The 17,849-nt window shown below is 53.3% G+C and overlaps 1 protein-coding gene across 8 annotated transcripts in view; it reads left to right on the forward strand.

The window, feature by feature from the left end:
- The window catches only part of UROC1 (urocanate hydratase 1), a 38,708-nt gene that overhangs the window by 10,300 nt on the left and 10,559 nt on the right, over positions 1-17,849 (forward strand). For 4 of the 8 annotated variants that reach the window (XM_037023703.2, XM_037023701.2, XM_017669914.3 and 1 more), the window contains 12 exons: positions 2,900-2,966; positions 3,053-3,196; positions 4,247-4,335; positions 6,176-6,238; positions 6,588-6,767; positions 7,058-7,155; positions 7,784-7,856; positions 9,031-9,152; positions 10,674-10,744; positions 13,678-13,776; positions 14,710-14,809; positions 17,550-17,631. In XM_037023703.2, coding sequence (XP_036879598.2) covers positions 2,900-2,966; positions 3,053-3,196; positions 4,247-4,335; positions 6,176-6,238; positions 6,588-6,767; positions 7,058-7,155; positions 7,784-7,856; positions 9,031-9,152; positions 10,674-10,744; positions 13,678-13,776; positions 14,710-14,809; positions 17,550-17,631 — 1,188 coding nt within the window. Of the gene's footprint in view, positions 1-2,899; positions 2,967-3,052; positions 3,197-4,246; positions 4,336-6,175; positions 6,239-6,587; positions 6,768-7,057; positions 7,156-7,783; positions 7,857-9,030; positions 9,153-10,673; positions 10,771-13,677; positions 13,777-14,709; positions 14,810-16,224; positions 16,678-17,549; positions 17,632-17,849 lie in introns of those variants that run through there. The other 4 variants (XR_005062763.2, XR_005062764.2, XM_037023702.2 and 1 more) reach the window with 4 other exon arrangements.

A 17,849-nucleotide genomic window follows, 5' to 3' on the forward strand; every position in this document is an offset into this window, starting at 1 on the left:
CTCCACCGTAGACTCCTGTGTCCTGTTGGGAAGAAGTTCAGCTCCAGAGGCAGGGAAGTCAGAGTGAATACAGTAAGAAGGAATAATTAAAGTGAGAGTAGCAGGGAATGGCAGCTGCCAGGCAGGCAGCAGAGCGCAAGGAAGAGCAGAGGGAGGAAAGGCAAGCTCAGTGACCTCCTGCTCGGCACAGGGCAGATTCCTGGCCAACTTCTAAATCCAGGGTCACGTGGAATCCCATGTCTGCTTGAATCTGCATGGCATGGGGACTAAGCCCTGACCATCCCAGGATTTGGGGGAGCCGTGGAGCACCTGGTGGAGTGAGATGATGTTCTGGGAACTTCCCAAAAGCAAAGAAAGGAGATTTTCAGGCAGGCTGCTAAAGAGCATGATCATATAACTGCAGTCCCATCCTGGTCCCCCAGGCAATGGGAACTTGCAGGACCAAATCAGAGCTCAGCAGCCCCCCTACCACCACTTATCTGGAATAGAAGAGAGAGAGCGTCACACTCAAAGAAAGGGGAGTGCGGGCAACCTCAGAGAGGAGGCGCCCTTAAGTGTTAGGGTTTGGGGTTTTATAGGGCCTTTGGGTAAGGGTCAGCATCAGCATGATGTATACAGGTGATTTATGATTCCTTTGAAGTTTTGTCTTAAGAATAGGGTTATTTCAGTGACTGTGTTGGTCCGGATCTTGGCATTCTTTATCCACACAGGTTCATTTACACTTTGGAAATTTATCTCCTGTCTTGGTTACAAAGTCACTTGATTAAGGGCTAGAAGAAGAAGAAGAACAGCATATACATTAAGTTAAGAAATAAACTGGGCCTCTTTGCAGGCTAAGTAGATCTTACAATGGCATGATCTACTTGGTACAATGAAGACATGGGCTGCACTCGGACACTTTTCTTAATCTGGGGAGTATCTGGACATTCCAAGTCACTCCTGGCCTTTGAAACTTCAACTAATTAACTCCTTAACTCTGTGAGTCCTTCCTGGCCCTCTGGCTTTCTCTGGTTAGCTCTCTGAGTCCCTTTGAGTGGGCTCCACTGGCCTTACTCCCTCCACCCGCTCATGTCTGTCTTTCCACCCAACACTTCCAAGCATTTGTTATGTGCGTGGTTACAGATTTAAGTCATTAGACCATGAGAGATGCCCTCTGTATTTGCCTTTCTGCCTGGAGTAAACTTGGGCCACATAATTTTATTTCCAAGAGTTATCTTGGGAGCACCATGCAGAGGATCATTTGAGCAGAATGATCAGTTTCCTGCTCTGCCATGTATCCCTGCATAACCTTGGACCTTGGGTCCCACCTGGGAAAGGGGATATAGTAGCTCCTGCCTCTATGAATTGTGTGAGAAGTAATGAAATGAGAAAGATGACACCCTTAGCACGTGGCATGAAGGGAGCCCTCGGGCACTCTGTTTGAGCAGATGTGGGGCTGCCAGGAAGCACACCTCATGGCAGGGTGAAGGGGATCTGGGCCGCCCTGGGGGGCCTGATGTTTTCCCTTGCCCCCCTGGGTGGGTATGTATCATATTACTACCATTCTCTCATGATGTGGAATATTCATACAACCTTTCAAGGAAGCCGAGGTTCCAAGTGGCCCAGTGCCTTGCCTGAGTTATGGGCTAGGATTGGCATTCACACACAGATCTGCAAGAGTCCGTTTCCACGCTTGATCTAGAAGAGAGAGGGGGCTGGGGAAGCCTGCCTGGGGACAGGAACCCAGCAGAAAAGAGATGAACTTGAAACTTACAAGGGAGAAAAGCAGTGGCAAGAAGCCTTGAGCACCGCCCAGGGGAGACTGCTCTTCCCCCATCGCACTGTGGACAACACAGGCGCGTGGTGACTCTCGCGGGGGAAGCAAGCACGCTCACGCAGTGATGCTGGCGATCACTTTGGGGTCTGACGGCATCTATTAATATTTTAAACGTTGCCCCTGATGACTCAGCACTGCCCCCTCCTGGTTTCTATCCTGGAGGATAGAACAGGAGGTCGTTTGTGTGGCAAAACGGGAGCCATCCTGATGATCAACAGGGAAGAGGCTTCTGGTACTGTGAAGCCATGTACACGAGTGAGTAGGGTCCGTGTGCTGTTGTAGAAACACCTCACAGGCATTGCGTTTAAGGGAAAAGCAACTACAGATGCAATACCTACAGAATGAGGCCATTTATGTAAAAAACAGTAATATTAATAATAGCAGTAACACTTGTGCAGGGGAAATGCCACTCACCGAAGTCTAACTCATACATGGATAGTGCCCAAGGCTGAAGGCGTGACTCAGTGACTCCTGGCGAACACGCATACCATGCCGGGCCCTGGCCTGCAGCTCCATGCCCCTGCCAGCAGGGAGGCTCCCTGATGACGGTCATTGAACATCGTACGCTGGGCTCCTGCTGGTCATACCCGCTCATGCCTGGCTCCTCTGGGCCACGGGCACAGCGAGTCTTCGTTCTTTCCCTTTGCTGTGTAGCTCTGTTGTTGTTCAAACACCACAACTCACTTCTCTCTCCTCCTGTGATGGGCGTTTCAGCTGTTCCAAGGTGTGGCCACACGAATAGGTTGCACTGGACGTGGCGTGCATGTCTTCACATGGCTGGGAGCGTGGCCTTGGGAGTTCTGGGTCACACTCAGCTTTCGCTGGTATGGCCACACATTCCCAGAGTGTTTCTACCACTTGGTATTGAAGGTGGAATCTGTTTGTAAAAGGTCTGAGAGGCCAGAAGGGACCAGAATTGGGGAGCTCTAGCTTTGTCTATAATGTTTTCTTTTTTTCTAAGTAGAAGGTATTAATGCATTTTGGGGTAATTAGAAATGAAGCTTAAACCATCTAAAATGTGCAGCTGGGAGAAGCTGTGCCTGGCCCTGGGCTCACCCCCATGCTTGCCTTCTCTGGAGTCAGGTACGGCCAGATGACTGCAGGCAGCTATTGCTACATCGGTCCCCAAGGCATCGTCCACGGCACTGTGGTGAGAGACGGGGCCCTGCCCGGCCATGGGATGCGAGACAGGCTTGCTGGGAGTGGACAGTGAACACCCACTTCCTGTCCCTGCAGCTCACTGTGTTGAATGCCGGGCGTCGCTACCTGGGCGTCAAGGACCTGGCTGGGAAGGTCTTTGTCACCTCTGGGCTGGGCGGAATGAGTGGGGCTCAGGCCAAAGCTGCAGTCATTGTGGGGTGCATCGGCGTGATAGCGGAGGTGAGCCCCCTCTCTGCCCGGCTCCCTCTATCCTTATGCCAGAGCCCCTCCTGTCCACACCCCTCTCCTCTGCCCTCCCCCCAACCCCCGCCCCACCCACAAGCCTCCCAGAGCGGCTCCCCAGGCAGCATGCACCTCCATCACTCTCTGCGGACACCAGATCCCACTGAATCCCTGGGACAGAGCTGAGAGACAGCACATGTCTGTGAATAAATGAATATAGACAGCCCCAGCTCTGCCAGTTCAGAGTTGGGTGGGACAGCAGCAAGTCGCCTGTCTGAGGGGTGTGCAGGCAGCTTCCCCTGAGGGCCCTGCAGCTTTCTTTGGCTGTGCCAAGGGCAGGAAATGGAAACAGAAGGGCAGGGCTCTGAGAAAAGCCTGGTTGAGACACACCTTTGTGATTTGCACTCACTTGATACTAACCCTGTGTCTTACATACTTGTACTTGGTAGGAGCCCGTTTGGCTGCAGGTAACAGAAGACCAGACTATGGGCAGCTTCCACTAATAGGGTTTTCTTTTCTCACAAAGCCAGTCATGCCGGCATTGGTTCAGCAGCTCAACGATGTCAGGGCCAACATCTCTAGAGTCTCTTGTGCTTCCCGGATGGCTACAAAGTGGCTGCCCCAGCCCCAGCCATCCCATCTACATTCAATGCAGGAAGGGAGAAGGGGGAGTGCCAGGCATGACTGAATCGATTCCAGCAGGAAAATAATATCTGAGAAAGCCCTTCTTTTCCCTCATTGGTCAGTATTGGCTCAAACGGAAGTTCTTATCTAAAAGGAAGGCTGGAAACAGTGGAAAGAGTAGTGGTGATTATCTTGGACATGGTTTATCTCCTGGGGCTAAGCATGGTGTCACCCTGAACAAAATGCAGGTCCTGTTGGCAAGGAAGGTAGGAGGTGGAATTGATATTGGAGAGCAGCTCATAGCACGGGCCTTGACACTGCTGCAAAAGTGGGTGGTCTACGTGAAGGGTGGCATCTTCCTAGCGGAGGGTGATGCACTCAGGGGCACTTGTGACTCAGTGGTCTCATGTCTCCTGGTCCCAGGTGGATAAGGCGGCCCTCACAAAACGCCACAAGCAGGGCTGGCTGATGGAAGTGACGGACAGCTTGGACCACTGCATTGAAAGACTCAGGTACAGTGCCTGACCTGAGCATTAGAAAGCGGGGAGACCTTGCAAAGGAGCAGGGAGGCTGGGCTGCTTTGTGTGGGCCTGACAGGTGGCCTGCGGTTGCCTCACCCAGTGGCCGCCCGGAGTCCTTGTACAAACAGAGATGCCCAAGGAGGGAGCCTCTAAAATGCTCTCTCACTAGTGTGCGGGAAACCCTTGGGGCCACAAAGCTGCTGGCCAGACACTTGGCTCCAGCAGATTTTCTGTCGTTCTCTTGGTGGTCCCAATACTTAGGCACAGGTTTGCCAAGAGTGTGTGCTGTGTGTCTCACTGTGTGGCCTCGGTGCCCACCCCAGAGCCTGGCACATGTAGGTGCTCATCTAATCTGCTGGGGAAAGCGAGCCTTTGAAGGATGGAGCTTTTCCTCAGCCTGACCCCATGAGGTTCAGCACAGCTGATGAAGTGGGGTCTTCCCCAAGCCCGACTCACGCTGTGGCCATTCACGGTGGTGTGGGCAATATTTCCCTCCGGTCTGATGTCCTCGGAAGTGTCTCCCTGTGCATGAGGGAGGACTGCCCTGGGGGCTGCAGATCTGATGCCTTTTTGAAGCCTCTCAATTGATGTACTTTGCAGAACTGAGCTATGTTTGGGGAGGATGCCGCAGCCAGGTTGTGCTCCACCCCGGCTACAATGGGGGTTTATGGGAAAATGTTCAAGTACACACAGAACTTGAGAAATAGCGCCGTTACCAAGAGTGGATCCTTCTGGACATAGATCTTTCTAAAATGCCAGTTTGACCACACCACACTCCTGTGTAAAACTCTCAGACAACTTTCCACTTATTCTAGGAGAAAGTCCAGACTTCTAGTGTGGCATTGAAGGGTCTTGCCTGATCTTCCTCCTATCCGTCACTGCTGTTTAGCATCCTGAACACACTCACCTGTACGCATGCACACACACACACACCTCCAACCACTCTGATATTTTTGTCATCTCTAAACATCCATCTTCCATCCACCTTCTCCTGCTTGTCACTCATACAAACTTGGGGCCAGCTTGCTTCCTACTGTCACACACACATGCACAGCACAAAATCAGTTCGAGTCACTTTAACAACCTGCCTTAAGCTGTCTCGCCGTTTCTGTTCCCCGAGCTGCAGAAGACCCCGATGGGGATGGAGGGGCCCCCCTGGGGCTCCCAGCTGCCCAGCTGGTCCTCGGCTACGACTCGGTCCTCCTCCTGCAGCTCTGGGCTGGCCTCCCTCACTGCTGTGGGACCATGTGCCCTCCTCCTGCTTCCTTTTCCCTGTGCCTGCCGGCTGCCCTGGCATCCCTCTGCCGGCACGGTGTTTGGTCCATCCTCACCTCTGAGTGGGCAGCACACCGCCTCGCTTACTGTTGCTCTTTGATGCCTCTCCTATCAGTGGGGGCTTTTATTGAATCAAATGTTTTGTTTCCCCGATTATGTTTTCTTTTTTTTAACCTCTTGTTTTTCCAAATAATGTTTGGAATCACCTGTAGTGATGTCTAAATTTTAGCATCACTTTGAACAAGTTCCAGAAAGTTCTCTACTAGAACTCTCATAGTAATAATGCTGATTCTGTGAGTGCCTTCGAGAAGGGCTGTCAGCATTGTCAAGTGAGTTCCCCAGGCCCGGGGCACTTAAGTCTGCATCTCTGAAGGCTCTGGGCCCTCAAAGGATGCACCTCGGAGGTCTCTGCGTCGCAAGCCCTGTGCTGTGGTCCTTTGCTCGGCTCCTGGGCCTTGTGCAGTCTCTCCAGACTGGTGCCTGCTGTGCGCTGCTGGGGGTGAGCAGCTGCGGGCAGGTGTGATGAGCCACCCGCTCTGCTCTTGTGCCCTTCTAGGGAAGTGAGGAAAAGGAAGGAGGTGCTCAGCCTTGGTTACCACGGCAATGTGGTTGATCTTTGGTAAGTGGGGGATGGGAGCTTGCGGCCTTGGGGGCCCCAGGGGAATCTTTCCCTCCAGCCAAGATCCTGATGGTGGTCAGGACACAAAGCTTCAAGTGTCCTCTGAGGCTGTGCTCCCAGTGTTCACGCCCGGATCCTGGCACGAGCTCACAGTTGCCTTCTCTGCTCGGCCGGACAGTCCTCCAGGTTTTTTCCCGGGTGGGGATGTAGGATCTGCCTCCGTCCCTGGTGGACGTGTGGACTGGAAGTGTGCTGCAGTCCCCTCCTGGCTGGGTCCAGAACTTGGGCCCTGGGTGGTGCCTACCCCTGGCCTGGGCAGATGCCACTGCACTGACCACGTCTTCCCCAGGGAGCGCCTGGTCCATGAACTGGACACAACCGGGGAGCTCTTAGTGGACCTGGGGTCAGACCAGACGTCCTGTCACAATCCATTCAATGGTGGTTACTACCCCGTGCAGCTGAGCTTCGAAGAGGCCCAGAGCCTCATGGCCTCCAACCCGGCTGCATTCAAAGGCCTGGTCCAGGAAAGGTGATACAGGTCCAGGGGTGCTTGGGGGAGGGAGATGGGATGGGGGGCGGCACATGGCCAGCAGGAGCTTTTGGATTGGGCAGCTCTGGCCTCTGCCTGGTTCTCCAGGGGCCAGCTGTGGGGACTTCCTGTGCCCCTGTCTCCTCCTCTGTCAGAGAGGCTGAAAGTCAGGGTGAGGGCCAGGGAGCTGCAGGGGGTGAGGCAGGGGAGTGACCGCAGTGGAGTGGGGAGGGCCGGCTCTCACAGCCCCACTGTGGGCAGAGCTGACCACTGACCCTGTCCTTTTGCAGCCTGAGGAGGCACGTCTCAGCCATCAACAGGCTGGCCAAGGAGAACTTCTTCTTTTGGGACTATGGCAATGCCTTCCTCTTGGAGGCCCAGAGAGCGGGTGAGAGAGAAAGGATGCTGGGTGGGGGGCCCCGGACTCCCTGGGCTGGGACGCTGCACTGGGCTCGCTCCCCACTGTCTAGCCAGGCCTCACTGGGCCCCTGCCCGGCCTTCTGGAGGCTGGTTCTGCCAGGTCCTCAGCCTTTCTGGGCCTCAGTTTCACTTGCCTTAAGAACATAAAGTGCTATAGAGACAGTGGGTCTGATGCGTGGTATGAACTCCTGTGTGAAACCATGCAGATATTTCTGCGAAGGGAACTTCCTTCTGTAAAACAGGTGATTCCTTCGTGGGTGTAAAGAAGGTACAAAAGGTGTACAGTGGCACATCTCCGGCGCCAGCTCCCCTGGGATTTCACAGGCCCTGGTGCCTGGACATGAGGAGACTTAGACACAGAGGCCGCCCGGCTGGCCCTGCCCCAGTGACAACAGGCTCTGTGTTGCTGCACTTGCTCTCTCTCCTCTGACCTAAAGATACCCCTGATTTTTCCCCTTTGGGGCTGAGCACGTCAGCAGTCTTTCCCTGGGCTTATTGCTTAGATGGCCACTGGGAGGGTGGTGTATGTTCTTACCCGGGGGTGAGCCCACCAGCCCTCAGCCCCTGCAGGTGACTTCCGGTGGCTCTGTCTGCAGGAGCTGACGTGGGGAAGAAAGGCGGCGGCAGGACGGAATTCCGCTACCCCTCGTATGTCCAGCACATCATGGGGTAGGCGGCAGGCCCCTTGCGGTGTCTGGGTCCCGGACATTCAGGCCAGAAAAGCCCCTCCTCTGAGGACCGCAGAGGCCATGCACTGAGTCCCCTCCCTCGGCCCCAGAGGAACTGAAGATGTGACAGCCCTTGTGCAGGGGCCGCAGTGAGAGAACGAGGCGGTGATGGGCCCCCGCCGGGCCACCTCCTGGGGAACACTCCCACCTCTGCAGGCCTGCCCCCTAAGTGCTGTGTCCCTGGAGCTGCCCATCCCATGGCCACTGCCTGGGGCCCTGAGCCCCGGGTGGGCAGCTGACGGCCTGATCCATGAAGGCCAAGGCCTCCATCCCCTGAAGCTGGTGTGCCTGCCAGCCCTGAGGGGCAGGTCCAGGGAGGCCAGCAGCCCAGGACAAGTAGGGCAGGACAGGAGGAGTTTGGGCTTAAGTGAGCAGGGGCAGGGGGCGGAGGCCTCACAGTGCTTTTGGATTTTGGATGATATGCCAGCCCTCAGTGTGTGGGAGACAGGACCAGAGAGGGAGAGAGGAGAGAAAGGCTTCTCCGGTCCATTGTGGGTGGGGAGGCGGGGCCAGGGGCAGCTGAGTCTCTCTGTGGAGGGAAGCAGAGGGCAGCCTCTGCGAAGCTGGGTGAGTGCAGGGGCCCAGGGAGGGCCCAGGCCGCTGCCTCCCCCTGCTCGAGGTCACCTAGGAAGGTCGCTCACTAGGGCAAATCCGGCTGAGTCTCGCAGTGCCCTCCCCCCCAGCACAGTTTGGTTTTAGCCTGGTTTTCAGGTTGCGTTTGTAACAGCAGTGTAAGGGATTTCTGCTTGTCTGTGTTCCAGCTTCTGACTCCTGCAGCTGGAGATGGTGTAGCTCTGGGGCTGGGGGACAGAGAGCTAGAGTGGGGACAGAAGGGGCGGGTGGGGGGCGGGAGGCTGCAGGGGGTGGGACCTCTGAGCACCTGAAACCTCCTGTCCAGTGAGTGGCTTAGGGGCTTCCGGCAACAATTTTGGATGCTGAAGTCTTCAATTCACTGCACCCCACAACACACACCCCAGCCCACACACAGCCTTCACTGCCTGTCAGTTCTGGAACTCCTGCCAGCCTCCCATTCTGGATTCACGGTGCCCCTGCCCACGGCCAGTGGGTGCAGCCAGCCTGGGAAGCCCAAGGTGAGGGATCACTTTGGCCTGCAGGGACATATTCTCCCAGGGATTCGGGCCTTTCCGCTGGGTGTGCACGTCGGGGGACCCCCAGGACCTGGCTGTCACTGATCAGCTGGTCACGTCTGTGCTGGAGAAGGCCATTGCTGGTGGAGGTGAGGCCCATGGTGGGGACATGCGCAAGGGTGGGTGGCATCTCAGAGGCTCCCTTCCTGGCTCATCAGCCACCACATAGCTCAGGCCCACTCTGCTTTCCCGTGTCTGAGCCTCTGCAGCCTGCCTGTGGCTTCTCTGGTAGAGAGAACCGGTTCTGCCTTTCCAGGTGGACAGTGGTGGTGGCCCCACATCTAGACCTGTGCCTGCCCCTTGTCTGACCACAGTCCTCTCTTGAGCAGTGGGCTTGATGTGTCCCTTATCACAGGGAACAGAGAAGGCATGACTTTATGAAACTTTTCAGCTGTCAGAACTCCTGCTCCCATTCCTCGGTGGCTTCCCTACATGTCCAGGGGGCCCTCTCCCCAGCTCTCTGCTTGTTTAAATCCCCGGGGGCCATTTTCATCCTGCTGCCCACATCCAGGCTGGTGGGCTGGGGCAGGTCCCGTTACAGGGCCCCAGGGCCCCGGACACAGACTGTGGGTGGGCCAGGCCACCTGTGTGGGAAGAGCCAGACAGTGGGCCACCTCAGGGGAGGAAGGGCACTCCGGACCTTCTGGAAATCTGGTGGGATTCCTCGCCTCCCCAGGCTTCTGGTGTTAGAGCAGCTGCTCAGCTGCAAGCAGGCGGGCAGGTGGGTATTGACAACCAGCTCACGGGAAGAAGCCCTGAGCCGTTGTGCCTGCTAATGGCGCCTGTAAATACTCCCAGCGCAGCTGACGGGGCAGTAGCCATGCTTTCCACCAGGCAGATGCCACAGTAGCCCTGAGCACAGGTCCTAGTCAAAAAGTACAGTGATGAGGACATGATGAGTTGTATTACCTTTAATTTTAGTACAAATCTTTTAAAGTATGAGTTTATTTAATTGGAAGTTCAGTGATGTCTGTGTCAACCACTGTCACACAATTACTAAAGATTTAACAAATTTAACAGTCTGCTCTCCTGAGCTGGTCGGAGCGGCTTCCGCACCACAGCTACAGCCCCCTCTGTGCCCTCTGTGCTTTGGCTGACTGGTCTGTTCTGCTGGGAAGGCCAAGCTTCTTCCCACTGCAGGGCCTTTGCACCTGCTCTTTGCTCTGCCTAGAATGCTATTTGATCAGATCTTTGTGGAGCTGGCTCCCCCTTACATTTAGGATGTAGCTTGATGGTCACCTCCTCAGAGAAGCCTTCGGTCCCCAACCGACCACTGTAGTGACTACCTCACCACACTCTTATTTCCTCCATGGCCTCAAACTGTCTGTTCCCAGTGCCTGGCACTGTGCCTGGTATACAGTAGGCACTCAATAGATATTTGTGGAGGTGATGACTGTATTGGGTCCGGGCACTGCTCCACATGACCATTGGGACTGCTGGTTCTGGAGTCGGCTGGCCTGGTGTGGTGTGGGCGTGCGGGCTCCCTGACACCACGTCCCGGCTCCAGTGAGAGTGTGGGCCGGGAGCCTGTGCTGAGCAGCCTGCTGGAGGGTCTGCGCCCCCCACGGGGCAGGGCCTCCCGGGGACACCTTCCCCCTCTCGCCCTGCAGTGAACCCGGCTGTGAAGCTCCAGTATGTGGACAACATCCGCTGGATCCGGGAGGCTGCCAAGCACCAGCTGGTGAGGGCTCGGCCGGTGGAGGCAGGGTGAGCCTCCAGATGCCTGGCTGGAGGTGAGGTGCTCCTTGCCATGGCCTGGCCACTGGATGAGCACCTGGAGGATGCCCACTTTCCCGTGAGACAGTGCAGGTGGCTGCCCCACTGGCCTCTGAGGAGGCGGCAGCCCCACCCACCCAGGAGCCTGCTAGGCAAAGAAGCTGGGGCCTTTAAGAGGTGACCTGGGTCTCTGGGGCAGCACCCAGGGCCAGTCAGGTTCTTCACTGGTTACTCCACAAATAGCTGTCTTCAGAGGCAGCCCCTACAGGGCCTGGGAGCCAGGCCTCCTGGCTTCTCAGCTATGTGACCTAGAGTGAGTGGCTCAGCCTCTCTGAGCCTGCTGTGTCATGCCCATGGGGGAGGTGCTGTGAGGGTAGCTGCGTCCTGGCCATGCTGTGTGCTTGGGGCAGGTCCTCTGTGGCATTCTGCATGAGGCACTGCCAGGGCCATTGAGTAGATGGGCACACCACTGCCTCTTCTGCATGACGGTGAACAAGGACTGGAGTGACGTGGGTGGGCTGCCTATACAGACCCAACAGAAAGGTGTCTCTGAGGGGCTGACATGTGAGCTTTGGTGTAAATGCCAGGGGCAGGGGGCGGGGAAGCAGCCATGTGACAGTCAGGGGAGGCAGGGGTACCAGCCAAGGCCTTCAGGTGGCAGCAGGCTTGCTGCAGCCAAAGGGCAAATGGAAACTGGGCTCTTGGTTCACACACCTTTGGCCACAGACACCAATAACCAGACGCTGCCCCCATGGCTGGACTAGTGTGTCCTCGGCCTCTGGTCGCAGGGCCAGGAGGGGACTGCCTTGCTCACTGGACCCCTCTCCTGGGCTTCTGTGGTCTGGCAAGGTCCACCCAACCTGCCGCCGCCTCCTTGCCCAGAGGTTTGCACGTGCGTTTCAGCCACGAAAGCCCTCGTGATGACAGAGGTCTCTGTGACCACCTGGGGGCTGAGCTGCCCACGTCCAGCAGCCCTTAGGCCTGGGGGCCCGGGGCTTGGGGACCAAGCTGGAGGTGGAAATGTGTGGGGCCACTGTGGAGGTGGGCCTAGAGGGAGGGGCCGGACGGTGGAGATGGAGATGAGGGAGACCGCTGCGGGCGGGAGGTGGGGGGTCCTGATCTAGGCAGGATGGGCAGCAGTCTCTCTTGTACGTTTGAGTTAAAGCTCTTCACAGATCGTGGTCTCCCTGCTTATTTCATGCTGCTCTTTCTTTCCTGGAAGATGGTGATCACAGAAGGAGCGTCCTTTTGAAAGTTTTAATTGAGTTTTTTTAATGTACGGTCTTGGCAAAGCTGACGGACCCGTGCTGGTTTCTCCCCAGTTTACCCTCTAGGGTCCAAGGAATCTGAAAGTTTCTGCTGTGCCCACTGGCACCCGTCTGTCCTAGAAGGGTTATGGTGACTGGTGTGGGTAAAGTAAGGTGGTTTGAAAGAAAACCTGAGGCAGCAAGAAGCCACTGGGCTGATGGTGTTGGCGAAGCTGGTGGCCAAGACTCGGCTCCTGGTCAGGCGCAAGGCCAGCCCCAACACCAGCTCCTGCCCTGCCCACCCCAGCCCCGGACCCGCTGGCCAGGCAGCTGGGGAAACACCTGCCTCCTCTCTGGAGAAACAGGGCTTCTCAGCCTCAGCACTACTGACATTTGGGGCCAGATAATTCTTTCATTCTATTTTCACTTATGGCAAAATATACATTAATATAAAATGTATCACTTTAACCATTCTTAAGATATAATTCTGTGGTTAAGCACAGTCACATTATGTACAACTATTCCCACCATCCATCTCCAAACTCTTCTGTCTTCTCAAATGGAAACTCTGTCCCCAGAAACACTCACACCCCTTCCCCCGGCCCCTGGCAGCCCCCATTCTGCTTTGTCTCTATGAAGTTCACAGACTTCATAAAAGTGGGATCGTACAGTATTTGTTCCTTTGTGACCAGCTTATTTCACTGAGCATAATATCCTCAAGTGTCATCCATATTGATTCTGTCACAGAATCAACAGAATTTCCTCCTTTTTAAGGCTGAATAATGCTCCATTGTATGCCTAAACCACATTTTGCTTATCCATTCATCCATTGATGGACACTTGGGCTGTTTCCACGTTTTAGCCATTGTGAGTAATGCTGCTATGAGCATGGTGCGCCCATCCTCCCAGCCCATGGGGGCTGGGTAATTCTTTGGCATGGTGGGGAGGCATTGTAGGTGGTTTTTCAGCAGCCACACCCCAAAATGCCATGGCAGCAGCACCAAAAACCATCTCCAGCCACTGCCAAATGCCATCCTAGCTGAGAACCACTGTTGCTAAACAATGATTCCTTTTCATTTCCTGAAGCCTTTGCTTCCTTACAGCCACTGCTTTACCCTCAGAGGTGCTCTGCCCTGGTTGTTGAGCACCTGTGAGCTCACACCACCTATTGCCTGGATGGCCAGGGCAGGTTGCTGTCCAGGCCCCAGTTTCCTCATTTGTAAAATGAAGCCAAAGATCAGGCTAACAGCATCTTTCTCATAAAGTCACTAGTGAGTGATTACGTGCAAAGGACCTGGAGTTGTGCCATGCATAATCAAAAATTGCATGAGGTGGGGTTAATATTATTATTGGAGGGACTCAAGTAGGGTTGTGCTCATAAGTAACATCCCTGGAGATGGGCGAGTCAGGGTCTCAGAGGCCCCTCCAGGGGTTAACCCTTGAGGTGATGGATTTTGGGAGGACGTCTGGGGGTCCAGGCTGCATGAGGACACACAGGGGGCTGGTGTGGCTGCACATGGGCTGGACATGAGGGCCCATGGATTTTAGAGCCACCACACACTTGGAAGGGACCACCTGGCTGCTGGGTAAGTCACCTGAGTCTCCCCCTCTGCAGCAGGTCACTGAGGTGCCTCTTCTTTCCTTTCTGCAGGTGGTGGGCTCCCAGGCAAGGATCCTGTACTCAGACCAGAAAGGCCGTGTGGCTATCGCTGTGGCCTTCAATCATGCCATCGCCCACGGGCAGATCAAGGTGGGAGGCCTCTGCAGGCTCCTCTGTCAGCACCACATTGCCCGGGACCCCAGTTTTGCATCTGTGTCACATTGGGGGCCATAACTGGGTGTTGGCAGTCCTGTCCCCAAGCTCAGGGTCTGACACTGACCCTGCTGTGTGACCTTGGCAAAGTCAGGTGCCCTCTCTGAGCCGCAGTCTCTGTCTTCTCTGAAAGGAGAATAATCTTACCCTTGAAGCGTGGGTGTGAGGATTAAATGAATTGGCTTTCTCACAAGTATTTCATGCATCTTTCTTAAATTATCTTTTGTCAAACCATGACAAACTTCCCTGGCTTTCCCCTCATCTTCCTCTGAGTCAGCAGGGCCCACTGTCGAGGACTTGGAGCTCGGCACGCTTGTTCGGAGGGGCCTGTGGCTCTGCTGCATAGGCCCAGGCTGCAGAGCTCTTATTTGCATCCTCTGGGCGGAAGTGCCAGGAGTATTGTAACCAGATATGAAAAGGAAATCAAGATAGACGGATGTGAGGGCCATCCTTTGACTGGCTGTGGGCAGCTCCAGGTGGTGTTGGTAGCAAGGCGAGCAGCCCCCAGCCCATCCCGGGGGGCAGCAGTGGAGCGTGGCAGCCCCCAGCACTTCCCGAAAGCCCACTGGGCTTAGGAAGATGGCTGGTACAGCTCGGCCAGACCGTCCCTCTAGGCACCTCGCTTCCAGGCTGCACAGAGACCTGGGCATTTTAACCATTTGTTTATTCAACAACACCTGGTTGAGCGACTCCTCTACGTTAGCTTGTCCTAAGCACATAATATGTGAAGTCTATTAGAAAAGTCTCTGCCGCCTCTTGCTGCGGAAGGTCTACCCCCCAGGGGGAGGGCCCTGGCCCTGCACCGCCACCTCCTCTGGGCAGCCGTGGTGGACATCGTTGGCAGACATCCTGTATCCATCCCCGCTGCAGGCGCCGGTGGTCCTGAGCCGAGACCACCATGATGTGAGTGGCACTGACAGCCCCTTCCGGGAGACCTCCAACATTTACGACGGCTCTGCCTTCTGTGCAGGTGAGGAAGGCAAAAGGTTAAAAAAAAAACACCTTTTTTAAAATGCTGGATTTGATTTTGTTTAAAAATCAATTGATTCATCCAGTGAGTTATGATGTCTTGAAAAATGAAAAATGCCTCAAGAGATGTGGCATAGGGTGACCATCCCAGGATGGAGCGGATTCTGGGCTATGGGAACTCTGGCTTTAAAACTGGGCCAGGGCCCAGCAAAATGGGACAGTTGGATGTTCTAGACTTGGGTGTGTGCCTGGCCACGCAAGGCACTTAAAGTCTGTAAGCCTCAGTTCCTTCATTTGTAAAAGGAGAAAACTCAGAAGGTTGTTGTAAAGAATTAAATAATTAGTGCACATGCAGGACTGGATCAGTGTCCCATGGCCAGTGTTCAAAGCAGCAGCTGCTGTTTCTACTGCTGGTACCACACCCACTGTAATTCCAGCCATCACAGAAGCTGCTGGTTCTAGTCCTGCATAGCTTTCTCGTTCCTGGCCCTTGAGGAGTCCTTCAGTTACAGACGGGATCCCAGAGGAAGGAGATGGACACTCAGGAATACCATCTGCACTATTTTTTTCCCAAGGAATTGGTCTATTTCATCTAAATTATTGAATTTGTGGGTATAGGTCATATTCTTTTATTAGTTTTTTTAATGCCTGTGGGGTGAGTTATGATGTCCCCTTTATCATTCTGATATTGGTCTTTGAAATCTTTTCTTTTTCTTTAGTCGGTCTGGCTAGAAGTTTATCAATTTTATTGATATTCTCAAAAAAGAAGTTTTAGTTTAATTTTTTTTCTATTGCTCATCTGCTTCCAAATTAATTGATTTCTGCTATAAACTTTAGTATATTCTTTTTTCTGCTTGATTTGGATTTAATTTGCTCTTCTTTCTCTGGTTTCATGAGGTAGAAGCTAAGGTTACTGATTTGAAGGCTTCTTCTTTTCTAATGCAAGTATTTAATGCTATAAATTTTCCTCTAAATGCTGCTTTAGCCGCATCCTATACCTTTTTACCTATTTTCATTTTCATTCAGTTCAAAGTATTTTAAAATTCCCTTTGCAGCTTCTTCTTGGACCTGTGGGTTATTTAGTGTATTGAAATTTCCAAGTTGGGGAGATTTTTCAGACATCTTTCTGTCACTGACTTCTGGTTTAATTCCATTCCAGTTTGAGAACTTAACTTGTATTTGTTCTGTTCTTTTTAAGTTCATTAAGGGGCTGTTTTGTGACATGGAATATGGCCTATGTTGGTGCACTGAGAAGAACACATATTTTGCTGTAATTTAGGGGATCTTTATGTGTCAGCTAGGTCAGGTTGGTTGCTATTGTGGTCATCTAGATCCTTCCTGGTTTTCTGCCTGTTTGTCCCATAAATTCTGGGGTAGGAGTAGTGAAGTCTTCTATTCTTTTTTTTTTTTCTATAGGATACACTTTAATAATGAAAACAAAGAGTCATAGAGTCCTCGTTTTGATCCACCACAATAATAAATCACCAGAAACTCCTAAGGACACAAGAGATGTTTTTTCCCAAATGCTGCCTGACTGACAGTCTCACCCACCAGAGTGGGGGCTGTGCAGAATCCGGACAGTAGACTCCTCTGGAAATGTGCTCCTCTGTGTTTTGCTGTGGCCACTCTGATTTTGTGGTTGCTAAGAGAGAAGGATGTCTCTTTTTTGAAGTCTCCTATTCTGCTTGAAGATTTGTCTGTTTCTCCTTTCAGTTCTTATCCATTTTTGTGTCATGTATTTTAAAGCTATGTTGTTAGGTGTACATTCATTTAGATTTATCATGTATTCTTGAAGAATTGACCTATCATTATGAAATGTCCTTCTTTATCCCTGATAATATTGCTTGCTCTGAAATTCTCTGATATTAATATAGTTTATATTTGTATCCTACCACCACTATAACAAATCACCACAAATTTGTTGGCTTAAAAAAGCACAAATGCATTTTCTTACAGTTCTGAAGGTCACAGGTCTGAAATTAGTTTCAGTGGCTAATGTCAAATTGGCAGGGCCCCTGGGGAGAATCTCCTGTCCTTTACCAGATTCTAGACCTGCATTTGTTGCATTTCACAGGCCGGCACCAGGAGAAGAGCAATCTCAGGATTCTCCCTGATCTACTCTGAGAGCACACAGTAGGGTTTTTGGAGAAAGAGCCTGCTAGAGTGTGCAGACCTCCTTAAGTTTGTGTCCCAGGGGCCTCACAGTCTTAAGCGAGCTCACATTTGTCCTTTAGCACTCTGTTACACTTGTAAGGTGACCTGCCTGAGTGCTGTTTCTCTGTGTAAGCACTTGTCTCTCCCTAGACTTGCTAGTTGCTCTGGGACTTCAGTTCTGTGATGGGACCAAGGAAGGTCATTAATTTACAGCTTGTCCCCAACCCTTGTTTTTGTTTGTTTGTTTTAAGGGTGGGAGTGGCACTCTTGGACACTACTTCTCTGAACTAAAATCAGTACCATCTTCCTTTTAATTCTTTTGTTCTTTCTGACTCTGGGGCATGCTATCTGCCATTCAGTGCCAGAGAGCATAACTATAGGGAAGGATAATAGTGGGTAGCTGGGCATTTGTCAATATTCTTGCTTTGCTGGCTCTGCAGACATGCATCTTTGCTATTCTGAAGTCTGTCCCTAGTTCCCCATCTGTCCTTCAGGCCTGGGTGGTGCTGGCTCAGCAGAGGAGCCAGGGGATGCCCACCCACCCACCTTGTTCAGAGAATGATGGGTGGTGGCTTCTGTGTCCACAGACATGGCGGTGCAGAACTTCGTGGGAGATGCCTTTCGTGGTGCCACCTGGGTGGCTCTTCATAATGGCGGGGGAGTCGGCTGGTAAGGAGGTTTTGGAGAACCAGGCGGTGCTGGTGTGGGCTGACATGGAAGTCTCAGGAATTCCCTGAGGGTCCTGGGCCCTGCTCCCCACCACCAGAGCTCGCTCTGCTAATGCCTTTGTTGTGATGTGTTCCTCACATAAACTGGAAATCAGAGGGCCCAAGACACTCTAATTTCTGGGTCTCACCTGTCACACCACCTGTCACACGTGCTGCGGG

The sequence above is a fragment of the Manis javanica genome, chromosome 3, assembly GCF_040802235.1.
Source record: "Manis javanica isolate MJ-LG chromosome 3, MJ_LKY, whole genome shotgun sequence".
Classification (NCBI taxonomy): Eukaryota; Metazoa; Chordata; class Mammalia; order Pholidota; family Manidae; genus Manis; species Manis javanica.